Here is a 19,145-nt window from a genome sequence, read left to right on the forward strand (position 1 = left end):
AGAAACTTTTGTCTCTGGACCTAATCCATTCGGTGCTTGAACTTTCTGTGAGGTAAAGCCATGCATCCCAGGTGTATTTTGGGGTAACAAAAAACAGTTATATCGAGCCCCTGAATTTTGTGTGAATGAAGCTGTCTGCCAGAGCTAATATTTGTAGCCACGTGACTTACCATTCACAGAAGAGGTGGATCCATGGGGATGAGTGGATGGCCAGTGCCCTGCAGAACCACGTTGACGAAACGAGGCCTGAACACTCCACACTTGGATTTCACCAACTGTGGATAGAAGAAACTGCCCTATCTAGAAAAATGTTATTTTGTTTATGTGCTATTGGGAACATTATTCGATGCCTTCAGACAAGGAAATCCTTGGCAAAGTCCCTTCAAAACCAAGCACCGGGAAAAGGCTTGCTCCTGCTGATGAACAGTTTCCTAAAATTACACGAATTCTGCAACCGGTTGTTTTCTACTTTTCTAGGTTGGTGGACAGCTCAGAAGTAAGTTTTATGTTTGATCGCTATCATTCTTCTCAATTAGAATTTATTGCTATAGTTCCTTTTCTTTCCACCTTTAGTTTTGGGTTCATTTTGGTTCCTAAAACCTTTTCTACCATCTCAGTTTTGTTTTGTTTTGTTTTTTTTTCCTGAAGTGGGTGGCATATAAAAAAGGTGCAATTAATTCAGAGGTTTAAAATGTGCCTCTTGAGACGTTTATTTCCAAAGAGCGCTGCATTCCCCTGCAGAATATTTGTTTCCTCCCTCTCCATTGTTATTTATTTGAAGTGAGAAAGAACAAGACAGCAAAAGACAGCAAATCGAAGGCAGAGGGTTTGCCTGGAAAATTCCCAGGAAGAAACAACTGACAAAATAATACCCTCTGAAACAGACAGGTCCTACGGAGAATTATGATTTCCATGTTCAAAACTCTTTCTCTTGAACAAACATAGTTGGAAGCTGGTTTCAGTCACTTCTTCCCTCAATGCTCAAGCAACAGTTGAAATGACAAATATGCCCCGAAGCCCCAGGTTTCACCTCAGATGCTTGGAAGTGTAGGTGTGTTTACCTGGAATCCCAGGCTGGAAGGCTTGTAAGAGGAGTGAAATTAATATGCAGAAGGTGACCTGGGAGATTTCTCCATCCTGGTTGCTAGCCACATTCCTAGATTTCTAGGACATTCATTAAGATCTTTGCATTTGTTTTAAAATTGTCCATAGTTATTAACAAGGTTTGAGAAATTGGTTCACAAGTTGGAAGATTACTCTTTAGGTAGAAATACAAGTGTCTTGGGCTGTTTCCCTTCAAATGAGTATTTAGTGACTTCTTGTGAGTCTAGTTTTGAGGAGGAAAGATCTGCTGCTTCCTAATTTTCTTTGAGTATTTTTAAAGTATTTTGAATGGGTTTTTGAAAATGGAAACCCAAAGGAGCTTAGAACAGCAGGAGGTCTAGCGGTCTGAAAGTGGGAACACTGCAGTTCTATTCTTGCCCTGTCCTTACCTAGGACAGCAGCAGCAGTGGGCTGTTTTCCACCTAGCCCTCCATCCACTCTTCTCGACTCTGCCCAGGGAGGCCAACCCTGCAGACTGTATCACCCAGGTCCCCTTGGTGTCTGGCATCTCACTGATCTTGGCCTAGGATGACAGCTGGGAAACAGGTTGAGTGAATCCTTCCCATTCCTGCCCATGCTTTTGCCTCATCATCCTTTGTTTTTCTCTTAACCCTGCCCACAACTCTCTAAGCGGTCCCCTGTTGAGGTCTCGTCGTTTGAACCATCTGGGGTGGCTTCTGCTTTGAGCCAGGCTTCTGATACAAATGACAACCAGCTTTAGCAAACTGGAAATGGATTTCAAGCAGTGGGATTAAATTCTGAAGTTCTGGGATCGCACCAGCTGTGTTCTGGATTCTTCCTAAGAGACTTGTTAGGTGGGGAGAGAAGCAGGTAAGATTAACTGGTCTCCGCATGCCTGGGGCCCTTGCAGCCTGTTGCTCTATCTTACGAGAAGAGTAAGATAGAGGACAGTTCAGGTGGTCCTGAAGCCACTGCTTCAGGGGCTTAAAAACAATTTTACCCACCAAAGGTATTAACGCACTTAGGCACTTGAGTATTAAAGAGCTTTACTCACGAGTCAACCGAAAATTTTAATTAAAAATGGAGGTCTTTTTTTTTTTTAAATAGCCACTTGACAAGAGGGTAAAGAGATCCCATAATGGGGTAGTGAGACCAGAGTCCAGGCTTCACTCTGCTGGCCACACTGTCCTCAGGACCTTGCAATAAGCTAGAAATGTACACAATTGCAGGTGAAAACTTCAAGACTAGGGGAGGAGAGGAGGCCAGACCAGGGTGGGCAGTGACAGCCTCAGTCTTTTGTATTTATATCTTACGTATATATATATATAAAACATCCAAGTACAACAGTCATTTGTACCATTTCCCAGGAGACACAGACGTTTCCAAGGCAAGGCAGGGAGGGGCTGGGGGCAGCACGGGGGCCGGGGGCTGCCTCACAGAAGCTGCAGGAGCTTCAGCGATTGTAAGAGAGCTCCGGGCTCCGCCGACGCCAGGTACTGGCAGCAGAGCCAGTCCTCCAGCTCCACCCCGCGGCGGCGGTCCACCGCCTTCTCGGCGAACTTCATCATCATCAGCGCCCGCTTCAGGTCGATCCAGTTGCTGAGCGTGGCGCACAGCGCCTCCTCCGAGGCGCCCGGCTGCTCCACCAGCTCCCGCCGGGGGCCCCACAGAAGGCACTGCAGCACGCGCTTGGCCTCGCCGATGCGGATGCGCTTGATGGGGTCGGCCTGCAGCAGCAGGTGCGCGAGCCGCTGCAGGCCCGGCGAGTAGAGGGACAGCGCGGGCAGCGCGGGCAGGTCCTCCTGCCGGTACTCCTGCTCCCGCAGCTGGGCCCGCACCTCGAACGGGTTGGGCTGGTGGAGCAGCTCGTAAATGAGGATGCCCGTTTGGAACTCGTCGAACTTGCGGTACTGGGAGGCAGACACAATCTCTGGCGCCAGTCGGGCCTGGCTCTTTTTCTGCTGCAGGTTGGTGGTACCGCCCGGCTTCTGCTTGGCCTTCAGGAAGTTGCTGATGATGAGTCGGGGCAAGTGCTTCTCGCCGGGCCCTCCCTGACAGGCGGGGCCAGCCGGAGGGGTGGGGGTGATGCTGGCTGGGAGGGCGGCAGAGGGGCCAGAGGAGGCGGTAGCGGCAGGGGCGGGGGGTATGGTGGTGGGAGGGGCCCAGGAGGTGGCGGAGGAGGGGTCCGGGGAGGCCTGCGGGGCGCAGTGCACCAGCAGCAGGTTCTCGAGGCACAGGTCCCGGTGGATGACCCCGTGCTCCTTCAGGTGCTCCAGCCCGTTGCAGAGCTGCAAAAGCAGGAAGCACACGCGCCGCTCGTAAACCTCGGGCTCAGACTGGTGGCTGGTGGCTGAGCCTTGCACAAAGTCCGAGGCGGTCTGGTGGGGTACCTCTCGGGTGATGACCACCACGCAGTCCTGCTCCTGGGCGGGGGGATGTGAAGGCAGGGCAGACAGGGGGTCCTTGGGCGCATCGGGAGAGGTGAGCATGCTGGAGGGCACCGAGGCGACGAAGTGGCCGCAGTCCTGCTGGATGTTGAAGTGCACGGGCACGGAAGGGCTGCAGTATGAGGCTGCTTTGGGCTCAGGGGTTTTGCAGATCTGTGGGGGAAAGGGGCAGTGAGGTCAAAGAGCCAGAGCCATCATTCGGTTCAGCAGCTGGTGTCGGGACATTTAGATACCCACATGCAAAACGGTGAACTTAAACCCCTATCTCACACCGTACACACAATTTAACTCAAAATGGATCCCAGAGACCTAGGTCAAAATGGAGAGACTTAGATGTGAGAGCCAAAACATACACACGTTTGAAGAAAACACAGGACAGAACCTTTGAGACCTTAGGTTGAGCAAGGATTTCTCAGATATCACACCAAAAGCATGGTCCACAAGAGAAAAAAATGGACAAACTTGACCTTACCGAAATTCAAAACTCGTATGCTTCAAAAGATACTAAGAAAATGCAAAGACAAGTAATTGAGTGGGAGGAAATACTTGCAAAACACATATCCAGTAAAATGATTTCTATCCAGAATTTACCAAAAATTCTTGCAACGCAGTAATAAGATAAATTACCCAATCAAAAAGTGGGCAAAAGATATTGACAGGCGTTTCACCAAAGAAATATATAATTGGCCATAAACACATGAAAAGATGTTCAACGTCATGAGTCATAAGCGAAATGCAAGTCAAAACCACAATGAGAGACCAGGAGAGGCCCACCAGAATGGCTATAATAAAATGGTAAGAGCAAGTGTCTATGAGGATGTGGAGGAAATGGGAACTCTCATTTATAGCTGGTGGAATGTAAAATGGTACCACCAATTTGGAATACAGTTTGGCAATTTCTTAACAAGTTAAACCTAAAATTATCATACAGCCCAGCAAGAGTGAGCTCCCTTGGTAGGAGGATGTCCCCATGCCCACAGCGTAGGCTGGACAAATACTAAGGAAGCCAGATAAGAGCTTACACGGCCAGTCAGCCTCAATCCCCAGCCCTCGCACCTGAATTGGCAGCTACCTTATAATAGATGTGTTCGACCCCTGGGATGTTCCCTTCTTGGGGAATCTCGGGGGCAGATGCAGGCCCTAAACCTCTAGGACTTGGTCAAATTCTCTTAGGCTGCCCTAGTTTCTAGATCCAGGTACATATGCCATGCCTACCAGCTGGCACAACCTGCGGGGCTGATTTCAGTGGAGCAGCTAAGTGGAGGCCACGAGCTTTTCCTCCAAGGGTGAGTCAGAGCAGCTGAAAGGAAACAGAAAGCTCTCCAGAGAATAGGGAAGCCAGAGGGCCCAAAGGCACCCTCTGAACCAAAGGTGGGAATAAACAGACGGATGATCTCAAGCTCCTTTGGGGAATTCCCAGTGTCTTTCCCGCCTCTTCTACATCTTCTTGTACTAACGACAGCAACTGCCACCTAAGGATCCTGAGCAACAGGAACCCTCATCTGGTGGCCACACAACTGAAGAGTCTTGAGCCAGACACAATGGCCCCCTGTCAGGCCTCAATTTCCCCCTAAATTATACTGAAAGGGACGGTAGATGGTCTGTGGGTGCCCCTCTCAAAAGAAGACGATGCAACCCCAGCCGTACTTTGTAGAAAGGTAAGGATCAGTGCGTAATCCTGAGAAGAAAGGCATTTCGCCTCCGTCTATAAAATATCATCCTGCAAACAATCCCAAAATAACCCTTTGGGGTGCTGCATGGCTGCACTCAAATGAGTACAGCAGTGTTTATGGAGCACCACAACGCTTACTGGTGACGTTTTTAGAAGTTCTGTTGCAAGTACCTTTTCAAATAGATTTATTTATATTGCAGCTCTACAAAGCTCAGCATAAAACCTGGAATAAAAGAGCTCCGCTTCTGAAAACTTTTTTTTTTTTTTTTTTTGCGCTACGCGGGCCCCTCACTGCTGTGGCCTCTCCCGTTGAGGAGCACAGGCTCCGGACGCGCAGGCTCAGCGGCCATGGCTCACGGGCCCAGCCGCTCTGCGGCACGTGGGATCTTCCCGGACCGGGGCACGTGTCCCCTGCATCGGCAGGCGGACTCTCAACCACTGCGCCACCAGGGAAACCCTGAGAAAACTTTTTAAAAGATAATTGGAGGGCTGGGGGGAGAGAACACATTAATTTATTAATCCCTCTATTAGAGAAGTAGAATAGAAATAAAAGGGAAGTACATTTTATCCCAGACAGTGCTTCCTATTACACTAACAAAAGTGATTTCAGAATGCATGCCTAAAAGGCACTGCTGCAGGCTCTTGCTTATCCGAGCACACCCAGCTATATTCAGCTTTTATTTCTGGCTGTGTTGGGTCCCCATTGCTGCACATGGGCTTTCTCTAGTTGAGGCAAGCAAGGGCTACTCTTCGTTGCAGTGCGCGGGCCTCTCATTGTTGTGGCCTCTCTTGTTGCAGAGCACAGGCTCCAGAGTGCAGGCTCAGTAGTTGTGGCGCACGGGCTTAGTTGCTCCGCGGCATGTGGGATCTTCCCGGGCCAGGGATCGAACCCGTGTCCCCTGCACTGGCAGACGGATTCTTAACCACTGCGCCACCGGGGAAGCCCTGTATTCAGTTTTTAAATGGCAGTCTTCTGGAACACTATTACACTAAAGGAAATTTGGGAGGGGTCCTCAAAAAATAGTCTTGCATATAAATACCAGCCCCTGTGTATGGACCATCTGCTGTGCCATCCATGGATACTGATGTCATCCCCTCCAGTGAGGGCTTCTCAACTACAACATACACCTACCGAACTCTTGCACCATCCCTACAAAGCATTTTTTCATGTCGTGTCTCGTTAAATCTCATTGAACAACTCAGTGAGGTAGATGCTACTACAGAGGAGGAAGCTGAGACTTCAAGAGGCTAAATTATTTGCCCTAGATTATACAGCTAAGAAGTGTTCTGGAGGTGAAAAGTATGGGCTTTGGAGTGAAAAGGACCTTAGTTTAAATATAAACTCTGCAAACATTGGCAACTTTCCCTTGATTCTTGTTATTTGTGGTCGTTATGTTCTATTAAGTAGCCACAAACACTGAATGCATGAAAGCTGAACCACTGCTCCTGGGGAAAGACAATGTGAAGTTCTTGCAAGCCTCTGGTCACAAGATGTCCGCCAACTGATCAATATGTAACCTTGTTGTATATTGTGCGTGTGTTTCTGTTTAAAGACGCCTTCTTCATAGATACTGCTGATGCACTAACACTGACTCACGGCCAACAGCAGTGTAAGTCATGCCTGAACTGAGCTGATCTCACACCCTCTCAAAGGTGCATCACAGCTTTCCTGACCTTAGGAACACGAGACAGGACTTCAGTGCTCAGCGCGGCCATTTTAAACAGCGCAATCACCAACGAAAAGCACGAAAGTGTGACGATGAGGCACTAAATAGACACAAAAAGTACACCTGTGTACAGTATGAGAGCTGAAACAAGAAGGCGGAGGGTCCCCTCGTGCCACCTCAGCTGAAGATTTGCAAGTCGGGTGACCCGGATTCCTGCCCCCGCCCGCTGTGTGCCAGTTCAGTAATGAAACCCAAAGCCCTCCAAGTACTGATGTGGGGTTACAAGTAAGGTTCAGCATCGAATTCACAAAGGCAGAATCCACGACGACTGAAGATCAGTGGTATTTATCTCCAAGTGTGTTTCTCCTCTGTATCTCAAGGGCAGTGTCCCTCTTCACAGGGCCACTGGGAGCTTTAAAGGACACAACACAGGTGTGGCTTTCAACACAATGCCCAGGCGAGCACCCACCGGGAGGGGTTGCTATGGTGACTGCCCTCGCGGGTCCGGCTGTAGCCGTGAGGTGGTGCTGGGCGCTCCAGAGCTGGCTGGCTGTACAAACCCAGAGGGTGCAGCTGCCGGGGCCTGGGCTGTGTTTCCAAGGATCCCCTTTCTCCAGGGTATCAAAGGCCTGGGCCCGGCAAACACTCTCCCCTCCCCGGGAGCTCCAGGCACTTCGCACAGAGATGTAAATGAAAGAGCAGAGTAAATGACAAGTGGCCTGGATGCATTTCAGAATCAGTGAGCTGGTCCCTCTGGCAAGACCTGCAGCATCCTCACCGCCTCGAACAAAAGACAGAGTGCCTGTTATCCAGAGGGGCAGCCCTGGGCGGGGCCACCAAGGTCATTCTACATGGTCAAATTAGGGGTGAGGGGAGAGGAGGGGGTGGAGGGAGGGGACGGCTTCTTTTCCACCCCATCTCCCCTCACCGCCCCCCCAAGTTCATTTTCAGGGAGTCTGTGCTTGAGTTCTGGCTCAAGACCTTCACACAGACCTTTGGTTTAGCTCAAATTTCAAACGTTTCACTGAGCCAAGTCTCGCTTTAAACTTTGGTGCCACGGCCTGATTTGTGGTTGAAAATCTGGGCTAAGTCACGTCTGTTAAATAAAAAAGGCCCAGCCCGCTTAGCACAGGTCCCTAATTACTGGAGTTCTGGCTGACTGAGTCATGAAACAGCTTCGAAAGCACACACAACTACGGCTTTTTTCCCCCCTCCTCATACTCGGGGAGCTGGGCTACACGAACTGGCTTCACCTCCTCGCCGCTACAGGGTGCCAAGCCCACAAACGGAGGGACCAGCGACAGCCCGAGCAGGTGCGAGCCTGCAACCTGCAACCAAAGCTCCTGCTTCCCAGGCACGGATGAAATGAGCTCAGCCACAGCCAGGCGGTGCGGGAAGGAGCCCCACTCCGCACTCCTGGGGATTCAGCCGATTCAGACGACCGTATTCCATCTAGGACCAGCACTAATGAAGTGGAACAGCAGTGTGGAAGGATGCTCCGCGCCCCCCCTCCCCGCAAGGCCAGGCACATTTGCAAATTGATATTGTTGTTCCCCAGACTCTGAATACTGGAAGCTCTTCTCCAGATTTCCTTTTCACACATTACAGAGATAGTCCCTGAGCTGCCAAGGCTCCAGCAAAATCAAAGAGGAGACCCCCGGGACTCTCTTCCTTAAGAGGACCAAGGTCTATCGCTGGCTTCCTTATGGTTTAGATTTCGAATGCAATGAACGATGCTGCCTTTTAACATCCTCTGGAAATGCTGAATTTTCTGCACCGTTCTCCGGAGAACTGGCTAATTCTACACTGTTACAGGAGGTCCTAGAATCCAAACTGCACATCACCATCACGGATAAAAAAAACCAAACCCCTTTGCCTGGAGGTTCTGATCCAGCGGCAGATCTTACACCAGGTGGCCCCCTGAGCCATATCACTTTCTACCCCATGGGCAAGAGGGATTAAGCCTGTCCCACCAGGCTCTTTCCTCCTCAAAACGGAGAAGTCAGCTGTCTCTTGACAGTGAAGGAGGCGCCCAGGCCCAGCCTAAGGAGACGGGGGAGAGTAACGCATGCACTTGAACACAGGAAATGTTCAGGGTGGAAGCAGAGACATTATTCACAGATCCCTTTCTCAGGTCCACTAGGTTGGCAGAAGCAAAGAATTTCCTAAAGGCACCTCCATCCCCTTGACTTTCAAGGAGCTCAAATTTACATCCCTTTCATTGCATGGATACAGACCCCTGGCACAGGGCCACCAGCGATGACCACGCCCAGCTCTCTGGAGGGTCTACTCACTCTTCCTTTACTGGATACAGCACCCTCCTAGTAGGAAGGGAAACGCTGGGGTTGTTTATTTTTCTTTTAATTGTGGTTGGGTGGGGTGGTGACCAGGAAGGGTAGCTCAACAAGAGAGTAGCTGCTGAGTTCAGATATAAAGAGGCAATGAACTTCAAAAATCTATCTAGTCTTTTGGGGCCTTGATTTCTGACAATGAACTGGATCCTCCTAATAGCTACCTTCCTGCCTAGTTTGTTTGCAAGAAGGCAGCGAGTAATTATACAGAGTCCCTTGAACAAATAAATCAGGGGTTCCCAATCTATATTTTATGCTGGTGTCACCAATTTTTTAAAAGAAAAATCTCACAGTAAAATTCACTGCAATTTTCCTTGGCTAATAATCATAGTATTAAAAAAAATCTTACTGGTAAGAAGGAAGCTATGCCGCCAAGACCATTTCGTGTTAGTTCACTGTTTGCATTTTTTCTAATTAGAAATAAAAGAATGTCTCAGGGCAGGTGATGGCAGAAAAGAGTTCAGGGTTCCCTTCTCACTCCTCACAAAAGCCTGCATTTACAGAAGGACCACAGACCACCAGGTACTCAAGGGACACCAAAAGAAGATGAGAAAAGGGGCCACCAGAGGGGCCAGATGGCTACAGATAGCTCCACCAGTTTACTCAGAGCTGTGCCCCAAAAGAGCAATGGGCATAGTAGCAACAGCCCTGATCCAGGGCCAACGATTAAAGAGCTGTGTTACTTTGGACTAGTCACTTAACTTCCCTGAACTTCATTTTTCTTAACTGACAGGGTGGTAGCATAGGCTTTGAGACAAGACACAGATGACTTCAAATCCATCTTAGACACCTGCCAGCTGTGGGCAGATTACTTAATCATTTTGAGCCTCAGATTCCCCACCTGTAACACCTACCTACCCTGTGAGGATTTGAGGTCGTGTAGTTAACACAGCAATCCAAGAGTCTAGTTGTATACTGACTGCTCTATCAATAATATTACTGTTATTGTTCAAGATGATGCTTGGGTCTGACTCTCCTTCCGGCTCTATTTTAAGAACTATATCTTTTTTTTTTTTTTTTTTTTTTTTTGCGGCACGCGGGCCTCTCACTGTCGTGGCCTCTCCCGTCGCGGAGCACAGGCTCCGGACGCGCAGGCTCAGCGGCCACGGCTCACGGGCCCAGCCGCTCCGCGGCACATGGGATCCTCCCGGACCGGGGCACGAACCCGCGTCCCCTGCATCGGCAGGCGGACTCTCAACCACTGCGCCACCAGGGAAGCCCGTAAGAACTATATCTATCTCCCATATTAGATTATAAGCTCCACAGGAACCATATGTTCACCTCTGTATACTCAGATCTTTACAAAATACCTGGCTCATAGTAGGCATTCAATAGAAACCTGCTGAATAAATGAATGAACTCTCCGTTACATTAAAGGGCAACTGTCTTAATCCAACTCGATCATGTAGGTTCTTCGTTCCTGAGAGCACAGAAGGAACCTTCTACTCATTGTACAAATCACACTGCACCACGTCCTGGGCCAGGCAGAGAGTGAGATCACCGAGCATTTTTTGGAAACTACCCTCCTCCAGGAGCCGGCTGCGGGGAAAGGACTTCCCCAGCCATAGCGCTGCCCCCCCAGCCAGGACCGGCTGGCGGCACTGTGGAACGGGAGGAGGGGTTGGTACCTACTTTCACAGCGTAGGTGCTGCCGGGGTCCTCGGAGCAGGTGGCACAGTAATAAATGGCGTCCCCCGAGTTGCAGCAGGGCTTGTTACAGGCCAGCTTGAACAGGGACCAGTTATTCTCGCTGAAGTGCAGCCCCTTTTTCTGGCCGCCAATGAAGAGGTCCTCACACCTGGCCACGAGGCGGACCAAGGACTGGGCGTAGAGCCCTCCCAGCTTGGTGTAGGTGCCCTCCTTGCTGCTGATGCTGCTTAGGAGGCTGTGGAGCTGCAGCTGGGCGCTGCCCGCCGAGGCCTGGCTGGACACGCTCAGCTGGGAGGCCGCGGCCGAGGAGACCCCTTTGCCCTGCAGGCTCTGGCTGCCCGGCCGCCCTGGCGCTGGGCCCCAGGGGCCATTGTCTTTGAACGTTTTCTCCAGAGGCTCGGAAGCAGAGAAGATGTGCTGGTGGCGGCTGCCGGGGCCTGAGGAGTGGCTGAAGTGGGACTCGTCATGGACACAGACGTTGGTTTCCGAGTGGCTGAGGTTCAGCTTGGGACCTGCTGTTCTTGGCTTGGGGGAGCCTTGGGTCCAGAAGAAGCCATCAGGGGAAGAGGCTGCCCGGCTCACTAGCTTCTTCTGGGGGAGAGGCGGGGGCTGCAGGGGGCCACCGGGGGACACATCCTCGGTGGAGCCCGAAGGGAAGGGGACGGGGCTAAAGAGCTCCTTCCCACTGCTGGTGGGCGAGTGAGTCAGCGCAGATGATGGACCTGAAAAGGAGAAACAGAAACCATCAGACCGGGGGCCCATGCCACTCAGTTCCAGGGTCCCGTGGGCCTTTTTTTTTTTTTCCATCAAAGCCATTTATTTTATTTTGTTTTTATCTATTTCTTAAAGAGACAACATATGCACAATGAACACAATTCAAAATGCAAAAACGGTGTACAATGCCAATGAAGTCTTCCTCCCTACCCTGTTCCTTAGTGCCCAGTCCCCCTCTTCAGAGGAAACATGGCTGGCAATTTCCCATGCATCCTTCTGGAGATCTGCCAACCCCCCCCCCCACACACACACACATTTACACAAAGGAGAGCAAACGGTGCCCACTGATTGCAATATTCCTTTTCTTCACTTGCCACTATGGCTTGGAGATATTCCACATCAGATGATGTTCAGGTCTATCTAATTCTTTTTAAAAGCTATCCCATGTTGTATCATCATATACAAGTACCATAATTTATTTAACTGGTCCCTCGTTGATGGACACTTCGGTTGCTTCTAATATTTTGCAAACAATGTTGCAATAGCACCAACAAACTTGAACATGGGTGGCTTGGCTGGATTTTTTCCAAAAGTCAGTTCATAGAGGGTACAATTTAGCTACAGTATAATTCCTTCTTTTTAGTGTGTAATTCTCTGAGTTTTGACAAACGCCCTGATGGCCTGGGGGACAGTGCAGGCCTACAGACATTTCAGAAGGCAGAGAATGTGATTTCATAAGAAGAAACAGATCTCAAGGGAAAGCAAGTGGTTCCCAGGCCCCATAGGTCCCAGAGGTGCACATGGATATTGATGTGATTTGGGGAAAGTTCCATCACTACCTCAGGCCTCCGCAGAGCATGGGGACCTTCAGAAATGTCACAGACGGTGACACAAGAGCGAAGATAGGACTTACTCTTTTTTTTTTTTTTTTTTGGCGGTACGCGGGCCTCTCACTGCTGTGGCCTCTCCCTTTGCGGAGCACGGGCTTCGGACACACAGGCTCAGCGGCCATGGCTCACGGGCCCAGCCACTCTGCAGCATGTGGGATCTTCCCGGACCAGGGCACGAACCCATGTCCCCTGCATCGGCAGGTGGACTCTCAACCACTGCGCCACCAGGGAAGCCCGGACTTACTCTTTATATCAATGTATGAAATGGAGAGTTCACAATGAAACAAGACTTCAGGTAAAAAATATATAAGAAAAGGTACTGACATCAGAGAAAAGAAAGGGCCAATTGAAAATAATACTCATTTCTTTCATTCTAAGAACTGACTCAAAGATGTACCCAATATTTTAATAACAGCTTATAAGGGGATTAAAAAAAAACATTAACTGTATCCATCCATACGTTATAAAATACATCCTATTATCCTGAAGGTTAAAATGCGAAAGACACATGGGTCTCAGATTCAAGGAAATAGTCAGTTATGATGCGCGCCCCTCATTTAGTCGACTGTGCATGTGGCCTAAGGGCGGGGCACACAGTGCCTCTCTGGACCCCCTCCCACCTTAGCAGGACGGCCAAGATGCAAGATGCACAACAAATACAGAGCCCGGAGGCGAGCGGAGAAAGGCCCCAAAGGAAGCAAACTGTTAGTTTTGTGTCACTTCACTCAGAGGCACATGGCCTTTGCAGGGCTGCTTCTGAACAGGTAACAGCTGTCTCTGCTTGAGTCCCTCTCTGCTTTCTCCAGCCAAAAGGGGACAGAATGGGCTGGCACCAAGCCTCTCCCATCAGCGTGCGGCCGGCCTCCTTACTTGGGGGTGCTCCACAGGCAGGAGGGAGCCAGGCGGATGACCACGTCCTCAGGTGCCAATGTCCGTGCCTCAGCCCCACTGACCAGCATCAGTAAGTGACAGCAGGAGCCCCCTGCACAGTACAAGCTCCAGCGCAAAGCCCCCAGGAGGACAGAGTTGGTAAACGCAGCTAGTTGAACACAGGAGCTGGGAGCCAGGTTTGTGCAAAGAGATGCATTATCAACACGCAGAAGATAAGGGTTGGGGAGGGGGCAGAGCGTGATCAGAATCCCGGTCAACGCTCTACTCGGCGCCTCCGGTCTCCCTGTCCAGACAGGGACAGCCTGCCTATGGTCAGGACTCCTGGGTCTCCGGTCCAACCGGCCGGGGAGGTTTTTGACACATCAGTTTCATGGCTATCCCCTCCTTAAGCCTTATGCTTATTCCCACCCCCTTATTTGGTTTGCCTTCCTGGGCTTCCCCCTACAGCTCTCCTTGACGCTTTCAACACATCCCTCTCTGCCTCTGGTCTGATCTGCGGGCACACAGCAGGATGAACCCTGATGTAAGCTGTCACTCTTACTCGGCTGAATTTCCTCATTTAAAAACCGACCGGATTGCATCTCCGTGAAGGCTCCTTCCAGCGCTAATAGTCTATAATTTCAGCCATTCTCTCCATTTTCAACAACTCCTCATGTGCATTTTGCCTCAAAGCTGCCCCTGAAATAAAATACCTCTAGGCAGATGGTTACCTTGCTTCCACTGTTCCTCTATCTCTAGTTCCCACAAGCTGCCGCTGGAAAACTTTTCAATCTTTAAGGATAGCAGGCATCTTAAAAAAAAAAAAAAAAAAATCGGTAACACTTCTTATTCCCTAGATTACCAAAGTAAACCAAGAGGTTGTGCTTTAGCACAGAAAATAACGCGTGTGTTCAGACAGTTGGAAGGAAGTGATTTTCTCCTTTGCCCTTTGTGTGTTCTCTTGCTTTCTTGTGGGAACTGTGAGTGCATGGCTTTGATCAGATCTATATCCCACAACCACTTAGCTAAGTCGGGGCAGGAGTATTGGGTATTAGAAGGAGGCGCAGCTTCAGGGATTAGCATGTGGGCTGGCTCATTTTTCTTTATTTCTTAGATGTTAGGTGTTTCTCACCCAACAATCGCTGCCTAAAGCACACAGTAATCAGAGGATGGCACTGCGTAGGAAGGCTCCTATCCATGCACTTCCCCAGAGGTTGTAAAGGACTGTATTACACAGACCTCATCCGGTGAAGTGAGGTTCATCTGAAATGTGCACTTCCTCTGTATAAATGGGCATTACATACACATATTGTGATTTTTGCATTAAAAAAAAAATCTACTTGGGTAACAGGTACACCATCTTCTGACCATTCTCCAGATGTGGACCTGCACCAGGTGAAAAGACCATAATTCACTCTGATCGTCCCCAGGCACCCCAGGACCATATAACATCTCAGCTGTTAATATTCTTGGCTGTTAATATTTGGAGGGAGATGTCTACGTGTAGCCCTTCTCGATGAAACTGATTTCCCCAGCATGAGACAAGCAGTTAGCTGTCTTCTGCGGGATCAGAGAGCACCCCAGAAGACCCGCTCTGTTTCTGTTGTTTTCTTGGCTCTTGCGTGGGGCACCTCCTCAAAATCATAGCTGTGGGCCCCACAGAGGCTAGATTCTTACTGTTTGCAGCAGCTGCCACCCTCTGCATTTAGAAGAGCCAGAAAGAAGAGGGAACAAATATGCCTTGACACCTAAAACAGTGTCAAAATTCACAGGCAAACCACTGGTTCAGAAAAACGTGCCTAAAAAAATCATTAAAATCTTTGGCCAACAGCCCATGTTCTCAGGACTCAGATCCAAGGGTGCATGAGACGAAGTCAAATATATCCTGGTTCTATGCCGGTGTTAGATCACCCTGTTTCCAAATTTTGGCTTACAAGTACGGGTGTAAAAAGGATATGAATGGAAAATACTTTGCTGGGAAGTCTGCCTACATCATAGTTACATCATTGGTGGTTTTTTTTCAATGACTTTGAGCCCTAATTGGGCCAGAGAGCTACAAATCCCATTTCCTAAGTTTTCCTTCCAATTTCCAATTCTGCATATCAAGCCTGCAGCCGGCTATAGAGCAGAACACCTCTGCATCTCCTTAGTGCCTGTGCTTCAGAGAAGAGAAAGTGTTTCTAGGAAAAAAACTACACATCACATACGGTGCACTGGGTGGGATCTTAAAACGATGGAGAGGAAAGTAACTAGTTTGGTGCCATTATATTTATAAAGCAGAGAAGAGAAATCAGGATTTCAACGGTGGGGAAAAAAAGGCTTAACTCCTATGCAGAAATGCAGGCCAAAAGTTCAAACCCAGCACCGTGAGGTTTTCTGATGATAGAGTCCTCTCTTCTGGCTGGGTTTTAATAGGTACTTTCACTGTTCTCTATAGCCAAAATGAGAGCTGGGCTTCAGGAGGAAGTGGTCAGTCCAATTTTGAACCGTATAAATGAGCCCGTGTGGCTTGCTTGGCGCCCGGCTCTGCCTCCTGACGGCAGCTGGGCCAGAACAAATCTGGGGACAAAGGGCAGGGTCCCAGCTAAGAGTCCCCCAGCTCCAAACTTCAGCTTTGGTGTCTGACGATTCTCCAACTTAAAGTAAAGGAAAGCAAATTGAATTTTCTTTAGTTCGAAACACTCCGTGTTCTGTGGATAGTTTTTAAAAATGAGGATAAGAGATTTGGCTGGAACGGATTAATACATTCATTCACTCAGTATTTCTTTTTCTTTTTTTTTTTTTTTTTTGTGGTATGCAGGCCTCTCACTGTTGTGGCCTCTCCTGTTGCGGAGCACAGGCGAGCACAGGCTCCGGACGCGCAGGCTCAGCGGCCATGGCTCACGGACCCAGCCGCTCCGCGGCACGTGGGATCCTCCCGGACCGGGGCATGAACCCGTGTCCCCTGCACTGGCAGGCGGACTCTCAACCACTGCGTCACCAGGGAAACCCACACTCAATACTTCTTGAGCACCTACAAAATGCAAGGCAGAGAGAACAAAGCAGATGAAGAAAACCTCGCCCACACACTGGGCCTGGTTCAATCCCTTCATGTCCAAGGTGAGAAAACTAAAGCCATCTGTGTAGGCCAGGGTCACACAGGAAGTGGCAGTCTTACAGGTTTTGGCCAAAACTCCTCTTCCCACCCCCAGAAGACGTGAAGAGTGGCGGCAGAGGGCATGTTCTAGCCTTATAGAGAGTAATTTTTTCCTCCAAAGGAAAATTTGGTCAGAATAAACTCTAATTTTTTGTTTAAAGGAAGGCACATAGCATTCCTTCAAGATGAACCCTTGCTTTTTCAAGAAGGTAAACGTGGTCTGAAAATGGAAGCATAGTATTAGCATTTTACAATTGGATGGAAAATGTGGCATTTGTGAGAAGTCTCTCCAGACCACTTAATCATCCCAAGAAACAGTGATCCAGATGGGTAGGCAACTGACATGCAAAAAAGGAGAAGCACTGTCTCAGTTTGGAAAACAGGCTCATGGAAAATATTCCATGTCTACAGCCCATGTGTGGTTCCAGAATCATGATCTTTCCCCTGTTATAACAAAATCATTATGGGTTTTCTTCCAAATTAACAGTAAAATTAAAAGTTTAGTTCAAGGCACTTTCACATGGTGTTGACAGAAGCATAAATTGACATTTTTAGAGGTTACTTTGGTAACATCTGTTTAAAAATGCATATACATTTTGACATATCAATTCTACTTCTAATAATTTATCTTACAGATATGCTCACCAAATTATCTTGATGTACGTCTCAGGATCTTCCTGCAGACTTGTAATGAAAGTAACCTAAACATGCATTGACGGGGCTTCCCTGGTGGCGCAGTGGTTGAGAATCTGCCTGCTAATGCAGGGGACACAGGTTCGAGCCCTGGTCTGGGAAGATCCCACATGCCACAGAGCAACTGGGCCTGTGAGCCACAACTATTGAGCCTGCATGTCTGGAGCCTGTGCTCCGCGACAAGAGAGGCCACGATAGTGAGAGGTCCGCGCACCGCGATGAAGAGTGGCCCCCTCTTGCCACAACTAGAGAAAGCCCTCACGCAGCAACGAAGACCCAACACAGCCCAAAATAAATAAATAAATTTAAAAACATGCATTGACAAGAGAATGTTTTAACCAATTTATACAATGAAAAGAAATATGCAGCATGAAAAAAAATGAGGTAGACCTAGAGGTTCTGATTTGAAGGACTTCAAGACACAGTAAGCACAAAAATGTGTAGAACTGAAGTTTGTGATATTTAAAATATGGATAAGCATTTCTGGGATGATATAGAAAAAAAATGTTCCAAGTCGGGGGGGAGCTGGGAGGCTGAAGACTCTGACTTTTCACTTTATATCTTTCTCCATTGTTTGGATTTTTATCATAGACATGTATTGACTTTATTGAAGTAATAATATATTTTTAAAAATTTAGTTTAAAGGGAACAGCTCAAACTAAAATGAAGCTTCACTTTAGTGATACTGTGAGGGCTCAGGCCACAGACAATCTTAAAAATGCATATTTTTTCCTTTAGGATAACTTCTCCTTCCTTCAGTAACACATCTCCCAGAATAGAACCCGTGACTCAGTCTGTCTCCGTGGGGGATGGGAGGGTATACTGTGTTACAGCAAAACATCAGTGTAATACATTAGACTGAACCCATCAGTTTAGGATCAAGTGCTCTAACAAGCCTGCTTAATTGTCAGATAGCATACTATTTTTGGCTAGAGAGTTTTAGATGCCTTCTTCAGGACCACCTTTCTTTTTTCTTTTTTTTTTTTTTTGGCTGCGACGTGCGGCTTGTGGGATCTCAGTCCCCTGACCAGGGATTGAACCTGGGTCACGGCAATGAAAGCCTGGAATCCTAACCACTAGGCCACCAGGGAACTCCCAGGACCACCTTTTTAAAAATACTATTTCTTTTTTTTTTAAAAAAACATCTTTATTGGAGTATAATTGCCTTACAATGGTGGGTTAGTTTCTGCTTTATAACAAAGTGAATCAGCTATACATATACCTATATCCCCATATCTCTTCCCTCTTGTGACTCCCTCACACCCTCCCTATCCCACCCCTCTAGGTGGTCACAAAGCACGGAGCTGATCTCCCTGTGTCATGCGGCTGCTTCCTATTAGCTATCTATTTTACATTTGGTAGTGTATCTAAGTCCATGCCACTCTCTCACTTCACCCCAGCTTACCCTCCCCCCTCCCCATGTCCTCAAGTCTATTCACTACGTCTGCGTCTTTATTCCCGTCCTGCCCTTAGGTTCTTCAGAACCTTTTTTTTTTTTTTTGATTCCATATATATGTGTTAGCATATGGTATTTGTTTTTCTCTTTCTGACTTACTTTACTCTGTATGACAGACTCTAGGTCCATCCACCTCACTACAAATAACTCAATTTCATTTCTTTTCATGGCTGAGTAATATTCCACGGTATATATGTGCCACATCTTCTTTATCCATTCATCTGTCGATGGACACTTAGGTTGCTTCTATGTCCTGGCTATTGTAAATAGAGCTGCAGTGAACATTGTGGTACATGACTCTTTTAAAAATACTATTTCTTCTTAGAGTCTCAGGTAGCAGCCTGAGTGGGTGAGCAAGGGCTCAGTGAGGGTCAGGCTGTCATTCATTCTGACTGACGTCTTTGTGGACTTACTATCTCCCCTTGACAGGTGCCCCCACCCTTCCCTGGCCCCTTCCTGGCTGACTTTTCCCCATAGCACTTACTGCCATCTGACACACTGGCTACTTTAGTCCCTTATCTTCCTCCTTGCCCA

At 48.5% G+C, this 19,145-nt stretch overlaps 1 protein-coding gene across 5 annotated transcripts in view; it reads right to left on the reverse strand.

The window, feature by feature from the left end:
- Positions 1–685: 685 nt before the first annotated feature.
- Positions 686–19,145, reverse strand: part of PRAG1 (PEAK1 related, kinase-activating pseudokinase 1) — a 49,997-nt gene continuing 31,537 nt past the window's right edge. For all 5 annotated transcript variants that reach the window (XM_067022318.1, XM_067022321.1, XM_067022319.1 and 2 more), the window contains 2 exons: positions 10,835–11,574; positions 686–3,665 (listed from right to left, as the gene is read on the reverse strand). In XM_067022318.1, the coding sequence (XP_066878419.1) occupies positions 2,499–3,665; positions 10,835–11,574 (1,907 nt within the window). In that variant the 3' untranslated portion in view covers positions 686–2,498. The remainder of the gene's footprint in view (positions 3,666–10,834; positions 11,575–19,145) is intronic.

The sequence above is a fragment of the Kogia breviceps genome, chromosome 20, assembly GCF_026419965.1.
Source record: "Kogia breviceps isolate mKogBre1 chromosome 20, mKogBre1 haplotype 1, whole genome shotgun sequence".
NCBI lineage: Eukaryota > Metazoa > Chordata > Mammalia > Artiodactyla > Physeteridae > Kogia > Kogia breviceps.